Source organism: Schistocerca piceifrons, chromosome 1 (genome assembly GCF_021461385.2).
Source record: "Schistocerca piceifrons isolate TAMUIC-IGC-003096 chromosome 1, iqSchPice1.1, whole genome shotgun sequence".
Classification (NCBI taxonomy): Eukaryota; Metazoa; Arthropoda; class Insecta; order Orthoptera; family Acrididae; genus Schistocerca; species Schistocerca piceifrons.
In genome coordinates, this window is record NC_060138.1 from 1,221,444,602 (window position 1) to 1,221,463,134 (window position 18,533).

At 43.9% G+C, this 18,533-nt stretch overlaps 1 protein-coding gene across 1 annotated transcript in view; it reads right to left on the minus strand.

Annotated features, from left to right (window-relative positions):
• Positions 1–18,533, minus strand: part of LOC124779545 (Down syndrome cell adhesion molecule-like protein Dscam2) — a 291,097-nt gene that overhangs the window by 239,383 nt on the left and 33,181 nt on the right. Inside the window, exon 3 of the mRNA XM_047253718.1 lies at positions 2,610–2,811. Coding sequence (XP_047109674.1) covers positions 2,610–2,811 — 202 coding nt within the window. The remainder of the gene's footprint in view (positions 1–2,609; positions 2,812–18,533) is intronic.

Sequence of the window (18,533 nt, forward strand, 5' to 3'; positions counted from 1 at the left end):
GTCCTTTTGTCTCCCATCCTCTGCCTTCCCCACTCCCTGGAACGTCTGCTCAGCACCCCTCACCCCTCTTATGGATCCTTCTCTTCCATTGGCTCCTTTCCCCCCTCCCACTTCACTTTTCCTCTCCTTCCCCCCCCCCTTTTTTTCCCGTCATATGACCAGTTTCCCCACCTGCTCTCGGGTGTGGTATGTCATATTTGTGCCAACTTTTTAGTGCAGTGTTTCAGTGAGTGTTCAGTGTTGTGCGTCTTTCCACAGCGTTGCGAACAGAAATCATGCTGTCGCTGGGTGTGCAATTTATATCTCTTGCGAACAGAACCCAGACTGTCGCCGTGTTTTTTAATTGTCTGCCTATTATTTTTCTGCTTCCTGTGTATTTTATTAGCATCATCAACCCTGTGTTTTATGTTTTAAGCTCCAGCATTTTCTGCCATTTTACCTGTAGGTCACACGATTTTATCGCCAACTGTTATTATTTTTTCTTAACTTCATCTTTTTAAAACAAATTCTGTAGGCTGAAGAGCGGCGTAATAAGCTGCTGCCAGCCCGCCCCCTTTAGGGGGAATCGAAACTCAATAAAGGAAAAAAAAAGCCTGAAGAGGTCCTTTTGTATTCCCCTCCTCTGCCTTCCCCAATCCCTGTCGCGTCTGTCCAGCACCCCCCACCCCTCTTATGGGTCCTCATCCTCCATCGGCTCCTTTCCCGCCTCCCCCCCTTCGCTTTTCCTCTTCTTCCCCCCCTCCTTTTTATTTTCCCATCATCTGTCCAGTTTCCCCCCATCTGCTCTCGGCTGTGGTATGTCACATTTGCCAACTTTTTAGTACAGTGTTCCAGTGACTGTTCAGTGTTGTTCGTCTTTCTCGTGTTGCGAACAGAAACCATGCTGTCGCTAGGTGTGAATTTTATGTCTTTTGCGAACAGAAACCAGACTGTCGCCGTGGTTTTTTTATTTGTCTGTCTATTGTTTTACCTGTCTGCTTCGTATGTATTTTATTAGCATCATCATCCCTCTGTTCTTTGTTTTAAGTTCCACGATTTTTTTTCGCCATGTTACTCTTTAAGTCTCCAATTTTATCACCTGTTTTATAATTTATTCTCTTCATCTTTTTAACAAATTCTGTAGGCTGAAGAGCGGCATACTAAGCTGCTGCCAGCCCGCCCCCTTCGGGTGGAATTGAAAATCAATAAAGAAAAAAAAAAGAAAAAAAAAATTCTGAAGAGGCAGTTCACGCCGAGCGAGCCCACTGGTGTCATCGTAGCCGCCGCGTCATCACCCACCGCCGCCAGCGTACCGGAGCCATCCTCGCAGGGCCTCTACTCGTCCTCGTCCTCAGGTGACGGCAACGTGGACTCCGCGCCGCTCTTCACGAAACGCCCGGGGCTCGGTTTCTACATCTACATCTACATTTATACTCCGCAAGCCACCCAACGGTGCGTGGCGGAGGGCACTTTACGTGCCACTGTCGTTACCTCCCTTTTCTGTTCCAGTCGCGTATGGTTCGCGGGAAGAACGACTGTCTGGAAGCCTCCGTGCGCGCTCTAATCTCTCTAATTTTACATTCGTGATCTCCTCGGGAGGTATAAGTAGGGGGAAGCAATATATTCGATACCTCATCCAGAAACGCACCCTCTCGAAACCTGGCGAGCAAGCTACACCTCGATGCAGAGCGCCTCTCTTGCAGAGTCTGCCACTTGAGTTTGTTAAACATCTCCGTAACACTATCACGGTTACCAAATAACCCTGTGACGAAACGCGCCGCTCTTCTTTGGATCTTCTCTATGTCCTCCGTCAACCCGATCTGGTACGGATCCCACATTGATGAGCAATACTCAAGTATAGGTCGAACGAGTGTTTTGTAAGCCACCTCCTTTGTTGATGGACTACATTTTCAAAGAACTCTCCCATTGAATCTCAACCGGGTACCTGTCTTACCAACAATTAATTTTATATGATCATTCCACTTCAAATCGGTCCGCACGCATACTCCCAGATATTTTACAGAAGTAACTGCTACCAGTGTTTGTTCCGCTATCACATAATCATACAATAAAGGATCCTTCTTTCTGTGTATTCGCAATACATTACATTTGTCTATGTTAATGGTCAGTTGCCACTGCCTGCACCAAGTGCCTATCCGCTGCAGATCTTCCTGCATTTCGCTACAATTTTCTAATGCTGCAACTTCTCTGTATACTTTCGTGTCCTTCACAACTGGCGATTCAAGCTGGCCCGGTGCTTGTTGCAGGTGGTGGTAAGAGTCCGGGACGCCGGTGGCTTCTTCTGGCCGCGTGTGGGCGTCTCAGGAGGCTTCACTTTGGTGAAGTTGTACGGTTACTACAGACAGTTTATGTTCGGAAGCATCTCTGATTTAGTTATTGGTAGGCTTGGAGGATCAGTCCCACCTCACGAATATTGTTTGTAAATTTTGAAGAAAGACTTCAGTTTAAATAAAAACGCTAAAACTCACACTCTGAGATTTTCCTATCCGCGGACGGCGGATGTATTAATATCACTACACTGAATTCACCCATATCACTACAGAGAGATGATAAAAATACTTATCTTGGGATATGTGTATGTAGGTAGAAGACGTCACGGTGTGCCTTACCAGCAGGTGTGGCGTGACGTGGACGGCGAGCGGCGCGGTGACCTGCAGCGAGGCGTGCACCCGCTGCTCTCCGAAGGCGTTGTGCACGCGACACTCCCACCTGCCGGCGTCCTCCGGCCGCGCCCCCAGGATGTGCAGCGCCTCCTGCGACGCCCACACGCGCCCAGAAGAAGCCACCGGCGTCCCGGACTCGTACCACCACCTGCAACGAGCACCGCCGCAGCTGTAATCACCAGTTGTGAAGGACACGATGTAGACGTCGCTGCATCCGAGAGTGGACGCAACGAAATTCAGACAGACTTGCAGGAACTGTTTCACGGCAAAACACTGTGGGGGACTTACACATTATCAGCTTACAGGGCAAGCGTAAGGTAACAGTCAAATCGTAACTGCGTGTGAGCGTAGTGTATCGATCGTATTCGGTCAAAAAATGTGAGTTACAGCAGAGTCAGCTGCAAGCGAGGGAGAGTGTTATGAACTGTAAAAGCAAAATGAACCGTAACTTTACTTTCAAAATCTTTTCTTAAAGAATTTACTTTATTTACTCGCGATTCACCATCAACATTTACACGTTTAATCACACTAGGTGAGCGTGGAAGTAGTTGCCAGGAAGTAACTGATGGAAAAGTCACGACCGCTCACGACGACCTCTGAAAAACTACACTGGTGCAAATCTGCAACACATCAGATTACTTTAAACTAAAAATTTTAACAACTCACACAAACACATTAACTATGCACCCTGTAAGAGGGATGGAAATGGTACAAACACTCATACTAAGAAATTAATTGCCACCAAAAGTGCAATTTGTTTTTAAAAGGGCTCTTACGGTGGAAGGGTGGCAACTTTATAAAAATGACTATTTAAATAAAACCCATGAAATTCAGACTTACATAAAATGTACTACATTACACGTATATCGCCTCGCAAGATGATAGGCAAGATAAAAACATATTTCTGGAATTCGGCCTTTACCTTCATTCTATAAATTCGTTAACACCGAATGCGACAAACATGACAGAGGCAGCTATTAACGTACGGCAGATTGACGGGGGGTGGGGGGGGTGGGGGTGGGGGTGGGGAGGTGTTACTAAACAACCCTAACCGCACATTGCTCTAAACCTCCCCAATTCCACAAGGGAAAAACGGACCACCCAATTCACAAATAACCACCTTCCCGCGGGTGGGCAAACGGAGAAGAATGGTGGGATGGCCTCAAAACAAAGCGGCTGGTGACCTCACCAAGAAAACAAGTAGAATTTAACAAGTAAATGAAACAACATATCTTCAACCACTTAACTTCTAATAAACTGCGATTTCTGGCGAAGACCTGGCGCAGCACCCCCAACGCTCTCCCGAACCGTCCGCTGCCAGCCGCTTCAACGGACGCAGGAAGGCGCGCCGATCTCCCGTCTCACGGCGTTGTAGCTCCCCCCGGCCAGTCCGATGTCGTGGTTTCGCTCCTGTTGCTCTCGTGTGAACCGCGAAGCCACTACCCCTTTCTATACGGCGCTGCCCACTGGACTCAGGTGGGGATCTCACACGCGCCGATTCTCAGGCCTCAGTGCGCGACCAACCAACCGACCGATCCAACCGCCGATGACCGTTGCCCGAACAACTCGAGCAGACTGGCGGCCTAACGCGCAGACTCAGATGCAGGAACTCAGCCCCGACCGGGCGACCACTAGCTGAGTTCTGTTACTGGCGGAGTGGCAAGACTCTCATTTTCTGGCCTTAAAGTTGATCCAAAGGACAGACATACTAGCACTCCGACGACAGGCAGACACTAACTGCCGCACAAATGCAAACGAGAGACAGACTAGCAACTGGTGACGCGAGACTGACCTAGCCTCATTCCAACTGATACCGCCGAGCTGATAGCGCCCATTAAATGCACGTGAACAGGCAACCTTTCCGCTTTCCCACCAGAGGGAGACACCAAAGCTGCGATTGCCACAGCGGCGCCACCGCCAGAAGCGGAGGGCGACTGCTTCACACAACGCGCTGCGGCGCGCTCTTCAAAGCAGCAATTTTTTACCACGGCTCACAAAACATAGCCGACTGGCGTTGTGAAGCGGAGCCAGCTGGGCATGGTACAGCAACAGCTAACGCTGCAATATGCTAGCGGAAGGACGGAAACCTTCCTCACTTGCCACCATGGAAGTGTTTAGAGTACCTGCCTAGAGCCCTAAACAAACATAATCTGGAGCATATAAATACTCAGCCATTCATGTACCAAACCATTCTCGCTTCTTTATCATAGCTTACACCACCAGCCTGTGACATCCGGTGCAACATCCCGGAATGCAGTACAGGGTCTGCTATTTGATCACGAGACAGGGCAGCCTGCCCCGCGTCACAAGAGAGCTGCCCACATGCTGGAGGGAGTCCACGGCCATCGTCAGCCACGCCTCCACGCTGTCATCATGGTCACGGCCGGAAACATATCTGACAGGTGAATTCGAGCGCTGTCAGGAATGCTAGACGCCTATTATTTTACATGAGAGGCAACTGGACGCCTCCACCAAGCTCTTTGTGATGTACTACAGCGCAGGGCCGGAATAAAGAAATTGAGAACAAATCTACTGACGTTCTGACGCCTCATTTCACTCTCCGCAGTTGACAGTCCAAGGGTCATTTAATATGCGGTATTCCACCATCTCCCACGCCCGGGTTCCCGGGTTCGATTCCCGGCGGGGTCAGGGATTTTCTCTGCCTCGTGATGGCTGGGTGTTGTGTGCTGCCCTTAGGTTAGTTAGGTTTAAGTAGTTCTAAGTTCTAGGGGACTGGTGACCATAGATGTTAAGTCCCATAGTGCTCAGAGCCATTTGAACCATTTTTTTATTCCACCATCTTCTGAACATGCAGCCGGTACAATATTACTTCTTCTTCCGACATTTTGACTGACAAGAATGCAGCCATCTTCAAGGTGACTTCAAAATCTTGACTTATAACTAAGGAGAATATGTGCGTGCATTAGGGATATGGCAGATGGCAATAAAAGAATTAGTCATAGATGAAATTTTACACTTCTAGGTGTCAACCATAGTAAGCACCGGTCATAAAATACACAATGCCTACGAATTAGCTGGCCGCTGTGGCCGAGCGGTTCTAAGCGCTTCAGTCCGGTATCGCGCCGCTGCTACGGTCGCAGGTTCGAACCCTGCCTCTTGCATGGATGTGTGTTATGTCCTTAGGTTATTTAGGTTTAATTAGCTCTAAGTCTAGGGGACTGATGACATCAGATGTTAAGTCCCGTAGTGCTTAGAGCCATTTGAACTATTTGAACCTACGAATTATGTCGTCAATTGTTAAAACTGATGCCTTGTGTCAGAATGACAGGCAGAATGGGCACAGAACAATAATTCCTCTGAGTGAACAGACATGAAATGAACAGTTTTCATTATTTGCTGAGCTGGAAACCGTCGTCTCGGTTGAGTTAAATATTAATTACGTGATTCGTAAGTACTGGGGATATGCTGACTGGGTGCTTGCTACGGTTTATTGTAAGATGCATGAAGTTTTATCTGTGACTGATGCTCTAGTCGCCGACTGCATGTACAGGGCTATTACAAATGATTGAAGCGATTTCATAAATTCACTGTAGCTCCATTCATTGACATATGGTCACGACACACTACAGATACGTAGGAAAACTCATAAAGTTTTGTTCGGCTGAAGCCGCACTTCAGGTTTCTGCCGCCAGAGCGCTCGAGAGCGCAGTGAGACAAAATGGCGACAGGAGCCGAGAAAGCGTATGTCGTGCTTGAAATGCACTCACATCAGTCAGTCATAACAGTGCAACGACACTTCAGGACGAAGTTCAACAAAGATCCACCAACTGCTAACTCCATTCGGCGATGGTATGCGCAGTTCAAAGCTTCTGGATGCCTCTGTAAAGGGAAATCAACGGGTCGACCAGCAGTGAGCGAAGAAATGGTTGAACGCGTGCGGGCAAGTTTCACGCGTAGCCCGCGGAAGCCGACCAATAAAGCAAGCAGGGAGCTAAACGTACCACAGCCGACGGTTTGGAAAATCTTACGGAAAAGGCTAAAGCAGAAGCCTTACCGTTTACAATTGCTACAAGCCCTGACACCCGATGACAAAGTCAAACGCTTTGAATTTTCGGCGTGGTTGCAACAGATCATGGAAGAGGAAGTGAACAGACACAATGTGCGAATCTGGGCGGTAGAGAATCCTCACGCATTCGTGCAGCAAATTCGCAATTCACCAAAAGTTAACTCGTTTTGTGCAATCTCACGGTTTAAAGTTTACGGCCCCTTTTTCTTCTGCGAAAAAAACGTTACAGGACACGTGTATCTGGACATGCTGGAAAATTGGCTCATGCCACAAATGGAGACCGACAGCGCCGACTTCATCGTTCAACAGGATGGTGCTCCACCGCACTTCCATCATGATGTTCGGCATTTCTTAAACAAGAGATTGGAAAACCGATGGATCGGTCGTGGTGGAGATCATGATCAGCAATTCATGTCATGGCCTCCACACTCTCCCGACTTAACCCCATGCGATTTCTTTCTGTGGGGTTATGTGAAAGATTCAGTGTTTAAACCTCCTCTACCAAGAAACGTGCCAGAACTGTGACCTCGCATCAAAGATGCTTTCGAACTCATTGATGGGGACATGCTGCGCCGAGTGTGGGAGGAACTTGATTATCGGCTTGATGTCTGCCGAATCACTAAAGGGGCACATATCGAACATTTGTGAATGCCTAAAAAAACTTTTTGAGTTTTTGTATGTGTGTGCAAAGCATTGTGAAAATATCTCAAATAATAAAGTTATTGTAGAGCTGTGAAATTGCTTCAAACATTTGTAATAACCCTGTATCTCTGACGCATGTGCATGCAATATTGTGTCAAGACGTTTCAATTCTGCATCTACTTAAGTTGAAGATGACTTTACTGTTATCAGCCAAAATACAGCAAGAGGAAATAATACTGTGTCGCATGCAGACGCGAAATATGATGGAATACTCTGTGTTTGTGACAGTCTTGCAGCGTTTTTGATGGAGAAAAAAATGTAGCTGATTAGATAGCTGCAGATTGTTTATTTCACTGTTCGGTTTACTTTAGAGATTTGCGTGTTATCATACATTTTTACCTGCGAAAATACAGCTACAGGTGTGAAACGAAAATTTTATTATACGGAAAATAAAAACAACAGGTGAAAGCAACAACCATAGATATTAATATAAAAATTATAACAATTAGAAAGTCAAGAACGATGAAGTGTTTCCAAAAATCATGTCTCTGTATGAAGTTGCTTTATTGGCAATACCTATTTCAAGTCAGTATTGACACGTCTTCAGGTTTATGATGGTTACATTTACATACCATTATAAAATGGGTAGTTGCGAATGAAGCACTTTCATACAGATATACGGCTTTTGGAAACACCTCATCATCCTTAACTTTCCAATTGTCATAATTTTTATGATAATTTGAATGGTTATTGAGTATTGTTATTGTTATTCGTAATGTCTCTGAGCTGTATTTTCCCTCCCAAGAAAGTTGTTTGCAAAACAACAGGTACTTCGGGAATTTTGAGTGAAAACACCGACGGGAAGAGAAGACCAGATGGCATGGGCATCATGAGCAGATGCCATGAAGTCGCAGACAAACTGGGAAGAGGGCTTGCGGATGACCCAGTCGGTTATCTGCTTAGCGAGGTGTGGGGGCTCTAACAAGATGGCACGTAGCCGGGGTAACGTCTCACCCTAGCCTGTACATTTTCTCACCACTTCAGATATCTACGAGGGTGAGTCAAATGAAAACCTTAAATATATTTTTAAATATTATTTATTGTGCAGGAGTGGTACAAAGCTGTATCACTTTTCAACATAATCTCCCCCACACTGAATGCAAGTCCTCCAGCGCTTACAAAGTGCATAAGTTCCTTTAGAAAAAAATTCTTTTGGTAGTCCGCGCAACCACTCATGCACCGCGTGCCGTACATCTTCATCTTCATTTTTCATGCTGCAATGTCATTCAGTGTCACTCGACGGTTTCCGTTCACTATGCCTTCAACTGCTGCAATGTTCTGTGGAGTCACAACTCGTTGTGCCTGACCTGGACGAGGAGCATCTTCCACTGAAGTCACACTATTTGCGAACTTCCTACTCCATTCGTAGACTTGCAGCTGTGACAAACATGCATCACCGTACTGAACCTTCATTCGTCGATGAATTTCAATAGGTTTCACACCTTCACTACGCAAAAACTGAATAACAGAACGCTGTTCTTCCCTGGTGCAAGTCGCAAGTGGGGCCGACATATTTATACTGATACTGTGATGGTATGTGTGCATCTGCACTATGCTGCCACCTATAGGCCATTCTGCACACTGTTTGTAGCACGCTTACCAACTTACAGGATAACGGCGCAAAATTTCGATTTGTTATTACAAGTTTAAGGTTTTCATTTGACTCACCCTCGTATATCTACCTCTACCCCTGTACATATTCTCTGCAAGCTGCAGAAGGTACATGGCGGAGGGTACTTTGTAGCACTACTAGTCAATCCCTTTGTAACGCCGGAAATGCATATGCTCGTATTTCCATCTATTATACTATAATTTTTTTCCTTATTTTTTTACCTGAATATATGACGTTTCTGTGTCTTTGTATATTGTAATTGTTTTACTGTTTGAATATATATGCATTTATGTAGATGTAGAATTGGTTTGTTGTGTAAAGATTATTTGTATTTTTACACTGGGTCTGGCCTAGGGAAACTATGCTATCGAACCATTACATCGATAGGTCGTGTGGAGAACCAAAGTGTTTAGGATCTTTGGTAGTGTTAACTATGCCGCGTGGAGCGCGGGCAGAGCAGAGAGTCTGGCTGGGGTGGTGCAGTGGAGCAGGTGTGTTGTGTGAAGTTCCCGCGAGTTGCCGCGCTTTCGGGGTTTGGCAGCATGTAATTGCGCTCGACTTGCGATGATAGTTTCTGACATGGTGTCGCGGACGGGAAGCATTAGCTGGCGCACATCAAGAGCCCGTTTCGTCTGGTTACCGTGTCGAGAAGAAGGCGCGCCAACATCCAGCTTCTGCAACAGCGACGGCCGACAATGAGTGACTGTCGCCACCTCCTCGATCGACGGCTTCAAACCTTCAATCAGCCAACAAGGAAGACTGGAAGCACGTAAAGTTTTAGAACTGTATGGCAGACTCAGCTTTTCAAACTTTTAAAATTGTTGCATCAGAAATTACAGCAACTTAGCATGAACCTTTGTTACTCATTGTCCCAATTGCATTGCCAAGCAGGGTCCCTTCCTTTTCCGAAATAAGCCCGAGTGTCATTGAAATTCAAACGCCAGCATCATTCGATTTCACTGCTTTAATTTCAAAGTTCAGTTAAGGTATTCATAGCTGGCTACAATATTTAGATTGCACAAGCACAAATTAAGAGTGCGAGTTTTGTTACCGTATTTTAGTTACCTGTGACTGCAGCTCAGCTTGGTACGTACTAAATTTTACTACTGTTAATTGTTCAGAATCATTTAATTCAAGTTCAAACTTAAATCTCTTATTTCTAAATTGCGTAGATTCAAGTAGCTTTTGAAATGATTGTTGAGGTAGTCCAAGACTAACCGTATTTTACTGAATTTCGATGTGCTTCAGAAAGAAAGCTCACTATTAACTTCAGTCACTAAATTAACTTCCGATTTTCCGGTTTTATTAATTCTTTTGCTAAATTAAGTCAGAGTGTAGCGAAATTTATTACTTCTGACAAACTTTCAGTTTTCACACTACACGTGTCAACCTTCAGTTGCCACGCTTCTAGTGCTAATTATATGTGTAATAACCTTTCTTTTTCAGTTACTATAGTAATTGTCCTTAGCACTGGCGACCGTAATTTCCCCCAAATCTCAAATATCTAATTACCGCTAGTCAATTGTTAACGTAACGGCCGCACATTTACTTTCTTTATTAACTTTACCCCCTTTCAAAATTAATTTCCACCAGTTTCATTTGCATTTTTCCTTTCATTTAGATGTAACCCTTTCCTCCCTCTTTACCGACAGATTAACTTCGGTGACGATTGCTTTTGCCAAATTTCCATCAGGTACACGCGGTTTAATTTTTCACTGTCATTAAGGTCGATAAGTGAGGGGGGGGGGGGGGGGGTACACCTTTCCTGTTCACTCGCAAACGGAATAAAGGGGAAAAAAAGCGACTATCTACATGTCACTGCACGAACCCTAATTTATCTTATCTTCTCGATCCTTACGGAGGATGTATGTTGGCGGAAACAGAATCGTTCTGCAGTCAGCCAAAAACACCTGTTCTCTAAGTTTTCTCGTTAGTATTTTGCCTAAGAAACGTCTCCTTCCCTCCAAGTATTCCCATTTGAGTTCTCGAAGCATCTCCGTAATACTCGCATCTTGTTCGAACCTAACGTTAACATATCTAGCAGCACGTCTTTGCATTGCTTCGATATCTTCTTTTAACCCGCCCTGGTGGGTTTCCGAAAGACTATAGGAGTACTTAAGAACGAGTTGCACTGGTGTTGCAGACGCGGTCTCCTTTACAGATGAACCACACTTTCTTAAAATTCTCTCAATAAACTAAATCGACTATTCGCCTTTCCTACTACCTTCCCTGTATGTGCTTGTTCCATTTCATATCGCTTTGCCTTACGTCAGGATATTTAATCGACGTAAGCAGCAAACCACTAATAGCGTTGATATTTCCCTTACTCCGGTCAAGTCACCAGATTTAAGCCTACCATTAATAAGTTTTATTTGGAAGAAAAGTAATAACTTCACAGATTTGGTATTAATAACTGACTTCTGAAGAAAAACGAAACACAAAAAACGTTTAATGACTGACTGAATGTTCAAATAATTGAATTACGAAAGTTACAGTCAGAGGCCGAGTCCCTGTGAATGAAGTTTGTTATAATAGCATTAAAGTCCAATTTTTTGAACTGTGGGAGATATAGCAAAAACAAAATGGCAAGTCCTCTCAGCGGCGTCTCATTGGCGAAGTCCTACTTCACAGTAACTGCGATATATGGACGAGCTGATGCTGGCAGCACGTAGTCCAGGCGAGGTCTCCCCAATGCCAACGCGGTGCGGGCGTAAACAGCCGTCTCACAGAGTCATACTTCTGTCTGATTGGTTCAAACTTAGTTTCGGTGAAAGCAGAAAATAGCACCGCCTGCGCACATGGCTCTGAGCACTATGGGACTCAACTGCTGAGGTCATTAGTCCCCTAGAACTTAGAACTAGTTAAACCTAACTAACCTAAGGACATCACAAACATCCATGCCCGAGGCAGGATTCGAACCTGCGACCGTAGCGGTCTTGCGGTTCCAGACTGCAGCGCCTTTAACCGCACGGCCACTTCGGCCGCCTGCGCACATGTCTTGGCCCGGCCTCTAGTGTCGTTGTCCGTTGAACCGCTGGTGAGCTCGCCGAGTTCAATTTGCGCCATAAGCGGACTGGAGTGCGGTCGCCGTGCAATGCGTAATGCTTGTCCTGAAGAGATTTCAGAATGCTAAACCTTAAGTGATTGCATTGGCGCCTCTTGTATATGACGCCACAGCAACCGTATTCCAACATTACACGGTTAGGAGGATCTAAAGCCAGGAAGGGCCAGGGTGTGCCCGAAGACCAATTAATGCGCTAATCCTATTAGGTAGTTTTAGTACTGCTGATTAAGACCGATATCGACAGCAGCGACCTGTCATCGGAGATCCTAAGACTTTCCAGAAAATGTCACCGTGGCCGCCCATCAAATGATATGCCGATGGCGATGATGATGATGATGATAATATGGTGTTAAGGGTGCGCGACAGCAAGAAAATGTTTTCAGATGACTATCGATAATATACAGTTCACACGATATGAAACTTCAACTAACGTTCAAGACAGTAAAATTGTGACAGAACGTATGTACACACGTTGCCGCAGGTATAAAACTTTGGTTAAAAAAGAGAAAGTAATAGTGGATGGAATTAAGCCACCAGTCTGTAACACATCAAAATATCTAGGCTAAAAGCTTCACAAAACTTTGAAACCCTAACGACAGTGGTCTCGTCTTCAGCTAAAATAAAGCGACAGGATTCTCCATTCCGTAATGCTTGTCCTGAAGATAATTCAGTACGGTAAATCTTAAATGATTGCATTTTATATTCAGACAAAAGGAGCACTGGATATCATGAGCTGATCTTTCATCTATTTTAACAGATGCTAGCGACAGTCTCGTCTTCAGCTAAAATAAGGCGACAGGATCCTCCATAGCGTAATGCTTTTCCAGAAGAGATTTCAGTACGGTAAATTCATTGAACGCCTCTGGCATAGACCTCCTCACACTACATTTCGCTTCGCGTAATTTTTGTTTGTCTGCAAGGCTTTGGCTACGTTTATGTTTCCTGTGAAGTTCCCTTTGCTTCCGCACCAGTTTTCTAACTCCACGGTGGCTCTTTTCCATCTCTTACGATCTTGCTTGGCACATACTCATCTAACGAATATTGTACGATGGTTTTGAACTTTGTCCACTGATTCTCAACACTATCTGTACTTGAGACAAAAGTACTCTGAAATCTGTGTTTTGTCACTTTTGCTAAACAGAAAAATCTTCCTACCTTTTTAAATATTTCTATTTACGGCTGAAATCATCGATGCAGTAACCGCTTTATGATCGCTGATTCTCTGTTCTGCGTTAACTGTTTCAAATAGTTCTGGTCTGTTTGTCACCAGAAGGTCTAATATGTTATCGCCACGAGTAGGTTCTCTGTTTAACTGCTCAAGGTAGTTTTCAGATAATGCACTTAAAAAAAATTGACTGGAATCTTTTATCCCTGCCATCCGTTATAAACGTTTGACTCTCCCAGTCTGTATCTGGTAAATTAAAATCTCCACCCAGAACTATAACATGGTGGGGAAATCTACTCGAAATATTTTCCAAATTTTCCTTCAGGTGCTCTGCCACAACAGCTGCTGAGCCAGGGGGCCTATAGAGACATTTAGTCACCATGTTTGAGCCTGCTTTAACCGTGACCTTCACACAAATTATTTCGCATTTCGGATCTACGTCAATTTCCTTCGATATTATTGCACTTTTTATGGCTATAAACACGCCGCCCCCTTCATTGTCCAGCCTGTCTCTGCGGTATACATTCCAATCTCAGTTTAGATTAGCGCGAGAGCTGCATAAAAACAATATTCCGATTCATGATCACGACAACAGAATTGAAGATGCGAATGTCTTTCCGTGTACATGGGAGTTTTGGTATCAGTTCGTAAAATGGTCGAAAAGTAAATATTGCTCTGTCTATAGCTAACGTAATGAGAAAACGCCTAGATAGTGGTGTTGTCTACTAATGTATCGAATTACGTTGTATTCCTGTTGATTCAGTTCTCTCCGGGTTTCCTAAGTTGTCAACGAGCATGGGGGGATATCTCCAACACTGTCAGTACCACTGATCGTTCCACCCTTTTTGTTACAACGGATCTAATTGTGTGGCTGTGATTGCGTCGCCGTCCACAGGCTGTGACAGCGCGGCGAACGAATCGCTCGCGATGCGAGTTCCTGAGTTACGAACGACTGCCGGTATTAATGGCAGTGCTGTCTTTTACTGAGTACTACGACTTTTATCCATTTACGAGTTGAGCATTTATGTCGCTGATGGAAAGCACAGTTAGTGGGTGCATTAAAGAAATTAAGTTTGACGAACGCTTATCGGAGAGCGCGCCCCGGCGAATATTCTGCTTCCGTTCTGCAGCCGGCAATAAGCTGAAAGCGGCGCGTCCATTACCGGCGCGCATTACGTCGCTCCCGCCCGTAGCGGAATGCATTAAGGCCGGAGACCGTCACGTGACCTCAAGTGACGTGACGTCACTTGATGTAGCTGGCCAGCCTGTGTCACAGAATTCCTCAACAACGTGCACAACAATATTAGACCATAGATACAGATAGACCTTGCACGCTCATATTTCTGATTCGTCGAAGTTTGAAACCAACATCATAGTCACGTACTGGAGGGCGAAAAGCCATTTCCCTCGTTATTTCTCACCATGCGAAATATGGCAGACGGTTATAGATTTTCTCATTCGTAGCTGAAATCGAGTACTGATTTTAACAAATGAATTACTTGTTTAATTAGTATTACGCACGCAATAGTACAGTTAACCTAATTTCTCGGGAATTCCCAATATTAATGAGATGGCGATCGTTGAAATATTTGGCCCGGTGAAAAGGTTAAAAACAGTTTGATACGTTGTTTCGACAATGCTTTCTTTTTACGAGCAACACATTTCTTCAGTGAATTTCTGTATTTGTTACGCTTTGCAGTCATTAAACTCAATGCCTCAACAGGAATAGATGACAAAATATCATTTTGGCAGGAAGCGTTTACTAAAGTTAAAACCTTCTGGGTCGAAACGTCGTTTTTTTTTCGAAGGAAATATGACGCGGCATAACAACTCAGAACATTTTAACTTCAGGAAGCATTTAATTTTTTGACGATTCTTCGACTACACTTTTAAATTTTTTTATTATGCTTTTATTACAAATGACGTCTGTTTCTGTAAGTAATGTCCAATTTTTACATCAAATAAGCGTTTAATTTTTATGACTTTAGCTTATTCAATTACAGATACCGAAACGATGTCAAGATAAGAAGCATTATATACTAGAAAGCGTTAATTACAAACTCTTGTATTGAGCTAGATATTAACATTCTGTCGTCTCAATATCTATGTCATACGTCAAATGTTACATCTGACGCTTAACTCGTTTTTACGAGGTAGACATAGACCTTTTCCGCAATTGGTAAACGGTCCATTTTAACACGGCTTATGTATCACGAAGCAAATACCGCTCGTACTGGCGGAATATTACGTGATACCACATACTTTTACGTTTGTGACTATTACAGCGCCATCTATCACAAAGCGAAAAAAGTGGTCCAACTAAAACATTCATATTTCTTTACGTACTACACGCATATGTAATAAAAGCCGGCCGGGGTGGCCGAGCGGTTCTAGGCACTACAGTCTGTAACCGCGCGACCGCTACGGTCGCAGGTTCGAATCCTGCCTCGGGCATGGATGTGTGTGACGTCCTTAGGTTAGTTAGGTTTGAGTAGTTGTAAGTTCTAGGGGACTGATGACTTCAGAAGTTAAGTCACATAGTGCTCAGAGCCATCTGAACCATTTTTTGTAATAAAAATGGGGGTTCCTACTGGAGGATCATGACGTGCTTCAAGATGAGATGAAAGACAGTGTAAAAACAAAATTTGGTTCGAAACAATATACCCTGAGTGTGAAAGACATTGGTCATAATGTTTGGGAGAGATTTCGATTAGGGTCTGATGAGGATGTCGGCCACATGTAACATGATAAGCGCTCTGTTCTCCAGTCTTACAGATCCGCCACCACGTATATGAAGGCATATGTGTGCAGACCACAACGAAGGGAAATTTTGAAGCACTATCAATTTCAGTGTAAACTAGAGTACAAACAGCTGCGTAGAAATGTGTGCCAGAGGTCTTCATCCATTTACATTAACATTACGTGTAGGATTTCAAGCTTTACATCATTAACTTGAAAACGTCAGTTCAGAACTGGGACGTGTGCACGTCTCCAACATTTTGATTCAATCTGTGTCAGCAGGACGAAACACTGAAAAACAAGTCGATGAAATAGGATCGAATATGACGCCCAGCATCATCCAGTGAAAAGGTATGAATGCATGTAAATGTACAGCGGAAATATGGACCGATACATTTCGGAAGATGTGTTATCTGTCTATTACTATGCACTTTGCTTATCAAAATTAGGCACTGCGAAATATGGTATTGGTGAAAACTCATTTTTCAAAGAAGAAAAAGTCTGTGAATACATGCAGGAAAAATTCCAATTGTTAGAAATAAATTCCCGGTATTTTTCTAAGATTTAGCTTGTCTCTAACCAATGCGATAACATGCGAAAGTCATTGTAATCCTTGCAGCATCATTATCTATACATTACGCATGCTTTGAACAGTCGTGAAATAGACGTTGGATGACGGTTATTTTGTAAATGAGGTTAGAATGATTTATACCGCCACTTATGCCGCCAAAGAGTCTGTCTGTTCCAATCACGGAAATGCTTCCGGAGTGATTCTTTCAAACACTAGTCGTCTACAACAAAAACAAGAACTTGTGACATTTATAGATCCATTCAAAGATGCAATACGAGTGCTGAAAGGCGAGAAGTTTCCAACAATTCAGTTTTTTTTTTTTTTTTTTTTTTTTTGTTACTGGTGCACAAACTGCAAAGTCATTGAAATACAGTGTCTTAAGATAGAGAGGTACGTTTTAATTACTGCAGACCCAGTTTTATTGTTCAATGTGTGCTGTGTGTCTAGCAAATGAAAAGTGCGCTTAACTGTGTCACCGGTATTTTGGAAGTACATTACCACTGCGGTATTATCGTCTATTATCTGTAAATAGTGTGAGTGATGAATGTTCGCTGTCTTCGTCTCACACATGAGAAGGTTGTGGAACAGTAACAATTTCTGTGGTCGCCCTTCCGACTATTGAAAATGCCTGATTCTGACAGAAACGTGACTTTAAATATGTCAAATATGTGATTAGATATCAGTAACCGATAAGCTAGAACAATGTTATAACGCAGCAGCAAAATCATACTCCGTTTTGGTGATGTCTGTAAATATTTATTTGTGGCCGTTGAGAGAATGTCAGCCACATTTAGTAGCCAAAAAACTGAAGGTGCCGTTTTCAGTCTGACTAGCGTGTGGGCCACGTCATTCGAAGTCTAACGACTAGACTGAGTTGCATTTAACACGAGTGCATTGTGGTGACGCCGAACATCCGCTTGGGAGGTGAAAGCGCAACCGTAATCTGTTTCCCAGGCTATCCGATTCACAGAGAAGAATGTTTTGGGTTGTATTGTCAAATGTAACCAAGGGAAGAAATTTCAGTGCGGTACGGACCTCAGACGGACGAAGGAAATTTGATCCGCAACGAGTTGATTCGTTGCAGTTACGCCAACAGGGAATAATTTGTAGGCAATTTTGTTCCTGCTAGCTTTCTAATTTCCTAGGTGGTCAGGTAAATATTTGTAGGTTTGAATGTAGACTTAATGGTGCTATAAAAAACCAGCAATGTGATTGTTGTTGTTGTTGTGGTCTTCAGTCCTGAGACTGGTTTGATGCAGCTCTCCATGCTACTCTATCCTGTGCAAGCTTCTTCATCTCACAGTAACTACTGCAACCTACATCCTTCTGAATCTGCTTAGTGTATCCATCTCTTGGTCTCCTTCTACGATTTTTAACTTCCACACTGCCCACCAATACTAAATTGGTGATCCCTTGATGCCTCAGAACATGTCCTACCAACCGATCCCTTCTTCTAGTCAAGTTGTGCCACAAATTTCTCTTCTCTCCATTTAATACCTCCTCATTAGTTACGTGATCTACCCATCTAATCTTCAGCATTCTTCTGTAGCACCACATTTCGAAAGCTTCTATTCTCTTCTAGTCCAAACTATTTATCGTCTATGTTTCACTTCCATACATGGCTACACTCCATAGAAACACTTTCAGAAACGACTTCCTGACACTTAAATCTATACTCGACGTCAAGAAATTTCTCTTCTTCAGAAACGCATTCCTTGCCATTGCCACACTACATTTTATATCCTCTCTACTTCGACCATCATCAGTTATTTTGCTCCCCAAATAACAAAACTCCTGTAGTACTTTAAGTGTCTCATTTCCTCATCTAATTCCCTCAGCATCGGCCGACTGAATTCGACTACATTCCATTATCCTCCTTTTGCTTTTGTTGATGTTCATCTTATACCCTCCTTTCAAGACACTGTCCATTCCGTTCAACTGCTCTTCCAAGTCCTTTGCTGTCTCTGACAGAATTACAATGTCATCGGCG